Genomic DNA, 6,896 nt, shown 5'->3' on the forward strand with positions numbered 1-6,896 from the left:
TATTTTAAAATTCATTTATTATTTTTTTCTTTTTTATGAGTAAAAACTGCTTTATAGTTTATTTCTTTGCATACCATGTAAATTCAATGTTAAAAAAAAAATCTTGTTTCCAAACCCTTCTCTAGGAGTCAGACAAGCACTTAGGCATTAAAATGAGGGAACTATTTGCTGAGGAAGAACTCTCATATAAAATATAAAATAATGATAAAAAAAAAAATTTCGTCTGGAATGTAATTTTCTATGGCTTGTTGGTCCAGCAGCATATATCTGATATTTAACAAGGGTCCACAACCATGCAATCAGCATGAATTCAAGACTGAGATATTGAAAGCCTCAAAGCCTCTAATGTTGTAGTAACTCAGGACCTAATCCAAGAAAGCTAGCCAGAAGATATTATTTAGGTTCCTTAATCCTGTATAAGTATCCAAGATCTACCAAGTAAATAACCGATATGGGACTAAATATACATCCGCATAAGTCCTCCCATACTCTTTCCATTTATTTGTGTTGTCACGCCCCAGATCCGGAACATGATTTGTCGCACCTATGGCCGTGCTATCGAGGGATACAACCCACGATAACACAAAGCCAACATTACATTTAACTTTCAGATCCATCTCAAAAAAATAATAGAATCAATAGAAATCTAATTTCATCATCTATTAAATAAAACCAATATTGGTTCCACGCATCTAGATTCAAACATAAAAAACCAAATCTATAATCTTTACTATTCTGAAAATTACTAACTATTCTGGAAACAAAGGATGTGATAATGATCCACTGCCAAAGAGATGGTGGTTGTGGATGACCACGAACGCACCACCATGACTCGATCGAGAGGACTCTTTGGAGTTGGCATAAATGACATCCGACCATTAGGGCCGCAACCAATGAATGAATGGCTGAGTTTATCTTTCGTTGAATCAACCTTATCTCTTTCCGAAAATTTTCTTTAAATATTTCTTCAACTATTTTGTTTGAACACCATTGAGTCTTTCTTCCTTTCTTCTTCACTTACGGCGACCGTCGTGTCGCCATAACCGAGCTTTGCCCTCGCCAAAACTCCTTCTCTCTCTTTAAACCAAACTGCCCTATTTCTTCCTGTTTCGAGATCCATCACCTCTCTTTCCACCGGAAGCCGTCATCACCGCGAGATCCATTACCACCGCAGCTCACCGGTGAGTGCTCACCCTCCGGTTGCCCATTTTGGCCGAGTAGATATCACACAAGGTAGCTAGGGGGCACTACCCCATTCCTCCTTTTCTCTACTTCTTCTATTCACCCGACCGTCGGCGCCATCCATCCTTAAAACCAAAATATCATCATGTTTTGTCCCTAAATTTTTATTGCTTATTATTAGGTCAAATTACAACCTTTTTATATATTTGAGTCTTCTTCTAGTAGTTGCAGGCTAATCAGATACATCTAAAGTAATGTGAAGGGAGAAAAAGTTAGATACTTTATGAGTAGCTTTTCTTCATGGTAAAATTGAAAATAAAATTATGAAGCCTTATTAGTTTGTTTCATTTAAGCTTCACAATAAGGTCACATATTTTGTGTATGCTTGCAATTTATGTCCTCCATATCTTACCATCAAAATCTTCCAACATTAATATCAGATTCTTCTAATATTCACCTTGTAGATCTAGAAAAATAAACTATTTTAATAAAATAGCAATAGTTTTATTATACTATTTTCGATATGTGTGAGCACCCATGTTATTTCTTTGTAGCTGAAGTTTGTTAATTTTATGATATTTTATGTGTAGCTTTAAAAAATGCCGGAAAAAACTATTTTTTTGTAGTGCATCTATCTCATATTCAAATTATAAATCCTGTGCAAGATATTGTAAAATTCGCTGCGCTGAAACAAATTCGGGACAACCTCCAAATATATTAATGTCAATATGATGACAGAAACCTTATTTCCTAAGAAGGAAAATTAGCACATTCTTCTATAATAAATTATGGTGAAGATAATTAGTTGGAACAATCATAGTCTTAGGAGACCAGATACTAGAATATATTCTTAGCATCTCATTAACTTCCAAAAGGTTTTGGACTATTTTAAAATTTAAACCACGAGAGGAGTCCGCCTAGGAGACGTATCCCACTCCGATTCAGATCAGGATTCACTATCAGGCTAGGATTCGCTAAAATAAGAACCCCGACACCTCTACTTATAATCTCGGCTGCACTCCTCACCTCTCCCACAGGAAGCTTCGTTGCTCGGCTGCATCACGGGAAGAGACGACGAGAATTTTACAGAAAGCAACAGCGATCCGCTCTCCCAAACAACGTCATGAACAGAGCTTTCAATTTCGGTGACACTACCATGTATGTCAGTGCTTTGCTCAAGGGGAGAGGTTTGGAAGCATCAGCAAGGCTTGTATCTCCTGTGAGCGTCCACCTTTGCATCTACGAGTTCTGTGATGGAGGTCTCAGCTTGGCCCGCCCCTCCGAGTCCACCGATTTTTCCTTGTATCTCCGTGACCTGGTGGATCCGCGATATCGCAACAATATGGTTCCTGAAATCCTTTCCAATACGCGCTACAACGATCTTGATGCCCAGCGCTTCTGGCAGGAGAAGCTCAACGTATACATTTTCGATGTTGGCCTGGATGCCTTACATGCTGGAGTTGAAGAGCTGGAGATAAACGTCAAGATACATATCCACGACATGTTTTCGAGGTTGCACGAGGTGGAGGATGAGACTGCGGAGCTGATGGGATATATTGCCGATGAAGGAATTGGAGGGGACTTTAGTGGCGTGCCGGCATCAAAGGCTTCCATCAGGGCGCTGGAGGTGGTGAAGTACAATGGTGTTGGAGCTGAGTTTCAAGAGAACGAGTGCTCGATATGCTTGGAGGAGTTTGAGTTTGAGATGGAAGTGACTCGAATGCCTTGCAAGCACGTCTTCCATGGTGGTTGCCTCACTCGGTGGCTAGAGAGAAGTCATATTTGCCCACTTTGCCGTTATGAGATGCCTATCTAGTGCGAGGGGAATAGGAAGGAGCTGGCCTAAATTTTTTGGCATCTATTGCTGTGTGTTTGTTTTCAGAGACTATAAATTCTTTTCCACTTATTGCCTTGCCAGGTTGGTCTAAGTTCATGTTTATGATGGCTGTGGCATTGGATTATTTCAGATATGCAGTTTGGTTATTTTAAAATTCATTTTTTTCTTTTTTATGAGTAAAAACTATTTTATAGTTTATTTCTTTGTATATCATCTAAATTTAATGTTAATTTTTTTTTTCTGAACCTTTCTCAAGCAGGTAGATAGGCACCTAGGAGTTAAAATGAAGGGACTATTTGCTGAGGAAGAAATCTCAATTGAAATATAAAATGATGAAGAAAAAAATTTCACGCCCGAACTACAAGTTCATGATGTTATACTAGACTCATATATCTACGAGTTTATGTTTTGCAAACCTTTTAGGTCTAAGTTCTAGTAGGTGAAATAAGAGCTGCAAATGGAGTAATTGCAACAGACAGCTTTTCAGAACTAGCTTTGGTATTTTGACTACATCTCCCTAACTACATGGAAAAAAACTCTAAAAAAATTATAGCAAGTAGACAACTCATAGATCTACTTTTTATCCTTTTGTGGCCTATGCAAAAAAATCATTTGAAGGGCAAAACAGAAGCTCCAATCTATCATATCAAATCAATAAGTTGAAACAAAGAATTTTCAAATTTAAAATTCAAATTTTGAGCCCAATTCAAGGGTATTTTGGATCCCTGTTCTATTGTGGCCGCCACCCACCGAGAACTTCATCGGGCACTCCATCCAGAAATTGCCCCCCTTCATGCCCATAGCCCGCAGGGTCTCCTCTCCTTGGGCATAATTTGATGGCTTCCTTGTACACACCATCTTCAATAGGGACTCGACGGTCAAAGGCCGCACCTCCAACATGAAGCCTGCGGTCGAAGGCCTCATGCCTATTCCTTTGTGGACGTTGCCCACCGATTCCTTCATCAGCCGTCCCCCATTTGGAAAGCGTCGCTCTCCTGGTCCGTTCGCCCCCATCGAAGCCATGCTCACCTGGGTTTGAAGGCGGTCCACCAAACATCCCGTAGACTGCTTCATCTTCTTCCTCGTCGGACGATTCCGGAAGAACTTGTTGTCGATGCCGGTGGGGTGGATCCCGTGCTGGTACCGATGGACCATGAGGGAGATCCTCATGGGCCGGCACACGTTCCCGGTTGAGGTCGATCCGTATGCCTTGGAGCACCTGTTGGATGTCACGGATGGCTCCTTCCAAGCCGCGAACGGCTACCCACAAGGATGGTATCCCCTGTTCACCATCACCGGGATGGACACTCGCAGCACTTATCATTTGCCATCAAAGCCAGAGGACCTCGCTCTGATACCAAATAATGCGGGAGCGTGGGAAAGAAACACTTCCCTATTGTCCTGCGGCTGGTTTCAAACGACCAAACAAGGAAATAGGGGAGTTCTTGGGCTCAAACAGAGCTTTTGCAGTTTTTTTTCTCCTTCAACAACGGCGGCTAAAAGAAACAATAACATGAAGAAGAAGGGCGCAACCCCTCCAAACGATCCTTATATAGGATCACAACTCACCCTAAGACCTCATAACCGGACCAATAGAAACAAACCAAACCCTAATTTAACATGGACTCCTATTTCCCAACTTATTTCAGACCCCTCCATGCTGGATTTTATTCCGATTCTACATCAGTCCCCTCCACTTGAATACAACTCGTCCTCGAGTTCTCATCTAGATATAAATGTTCCTCAGGCTATGGTATTCATAGATATCAGCGACATTAAAAGTCTTTGAAATTCTCATATCATCTTATAGGTCCGCTACGTAAGCATTGTTATTGATCCTTTTTAAAATTCTGTATGGGCCGTACTTCCTTAGCTTCCATTTGCTGTAAGTTCCCACGGAAAATCTTTCCTTGCGCAGGAAAACCATCACCATGTCGCCTTCTCAAAATTCTTTATGCCTTCAATGTTTATTCGCCTTAGTTTTGCACTTAGCATTTGTGTCCTCTAGGCGCTTCTTCACCTCCAACTATATAGCTTGAACTTTCTCTGCCAAATTTCTGCTGCCACACTCTTCCCAAAAATTTTTGGTAGGCATGCCAGATCCAATGCATGCTTTGGTGCCTTTGAATAAACAATGGAGAAAGGCGATCTTCCGGTTCCACTATGGACAACATTGTTGTAAGCAAACTCTGCTTAGGCCAAGGCATATCCCAATGTTTCGGGGTGCTCCCACAAATACAACGGATCAAATTACCAAGTGTCCTGTTAACCACTTCCGTCTGTCCATCAGTCTGTGGATGCGCGGTGCCGCTGAAATTTAATGAAGTGTCAAACATCCGCCATAAGATAAGCCAAAAATGACTCAAAAATTTAGAATCTCGATATGATATTATACATAGTGGTACTCCATGCAAACAAACAATCTTGGAAGAACAACCTTGCAATGTGGGATACATCTGATGTCTTCTTGCAAGGGATGAAATGCGCCATCTTGGAGAACCTGTCCACCACCACGAAGACTGAGTCTACACCTCTTTGTGTTCGGGGAAGACCCAACACAAAATCCTTTGACAGATCCTCCCAAATAGCATTTGGCACAGGTAGAGGCATATAGAGTCCAGTGTTTTGCAACTGCCCCTTCGCTGTTTGGCAAGTATGGCACCTCTGAATAAATTTTCCAACATCTCATCTCAGCTGCGGCAAATTTACCTTTTTGTAAGACTAAAAATGGTCTTGTCCCGACCCATATGCCCACTAAGATTGCCACCATAAAGGTCTCTAATCAGCTTCTCCCGCAATGATGATCTGGGAATACATAAGGAATTGCCCCGAAATAAGTAGCCATCCTGAATGTGGAAATCTTCCGTTGCTTGATGACTTGTGCACTTCGCCCATGCATCCTTGAAATCCTCATCCTCAGCATACAACTCTTTCAAATATTCAAACCCCACAACCTCTGTCCGCATGGTAAGCACTACGTTGTCTTAGAGCATCTACCACCCGATTCTATTGTCCGGATCGATGCTTCAACACAAAGAAAAATTTCTGCAAGAAGCTCACCCATCGAATATGCACTCGATTTAAATTGTCCTAGTTATTGATGTACTTCAAAGCTTAATGATCGTTATATAGAACAAACTCTTTCTGAATAAGGTAATGCTCCCAATGCTTCAACACACGGATGATAGCATAGAACTCTAGCTCGTAGGTCATCCACTTTTGTCATGCTTCACAAAGTTTTTCATTGAAGTACCCCACGAGCCGTCCTTCTTGGGTCAAAACAGCCCCTATGCCGACCACAGAAGCATCACATTCCACTTCAAATAACTTCTCAAAACTCGGTAATGCTAGTACTGGTGCAGAGGTTAGCTTCTTTTTTATTAACTCATAACTTGCTTGTTGCTGCTCCCCCTATTGAAATCGGCTGTTCTTCATGCATTCGGTGATGGGAGCGACGATGGTGCTGAAGTGCCGGATGAAACGCCGATAGAACATCGCTAACCCATGAAAGCTGCAGACTTGGCTAACATTTGTAGGAGTCGGCCACTCCCATATTGCCTTTATTTTCTCTTCATCAACATGTATGCCATCAGCCCCAACCACAAATTCCAGAAACACCAAGCGTGTTGTAGCAAAATGACATTTTTTAAGATTAACAAACAACAGATTCTCCCGTAAAGCAAGCAAAACCGCCCTCAAGTGCTCTTTATGCTCAATTTCATTGCGACTATAGGTCAGAATATGATCAAAGTAGACGACGACGAACTTTTCAATAAATGATTTTAGTACTTGGTTCATTATTGTCATGAAGGTGCTCGGTGCATTGGATAGGCCAAAAGGTATGACCATCCACTCGTATAGCCCATCCTTCATCTTG

The 6,896-nt window shown here is 41.4% G+C and overlaps 1 protein-coding gene across 1 annotated transcript; it reads left to right on the plus strand.

Moving 5' to 3' along the window:
* The first annotated feature begins 2,305 nt into the window (after positions 1 to 2,305).
* On the plus strand, positions 2,306 to 2,998 carry LOC103718975 (E3 ubiquitin-protein ligase Praja-1-like). Its single transcript, XM_008808007.2, has one exon. The coding sequence runs from the start codon at positions 2,306 to 2,308 to the stop codon at positions 2,996 to 2,998; it is 693 nt and encodes a 230-aa protein (XP_008806229.2).
* The last annotated feature ends 3,898 nt before the right edge of the window (positions 2,999 to 6,896 follow it).

This window comes from Phoenix dactylifera, chromosome 11 (genome assembly GCF_009389715.1).
Source record: "Phoenix dactylifera cultivar Barhee BC4 chromosome 11, palm_55x_up_171113_PBpolish2nd_filt_p, whole genome shotgun sequence".
Taxonomy (NCBI): domain Eukaryota; kingdom Viridiplantae; phylum Streptophyta; class Magnoliopsida; order Arecales; family Arecaceae; genus Phoenix; species Phoenix dactylifera.

What these genes read in the sequence shown, in the direction of transcription:
- LOC103718975 (XM_008808007.2), top strand. Translation starts at nt 2,306, where the DNA reads ATGAACAGAGCTTTCAATTTCGGTGACACTACCATGTATGTCAGTGCT.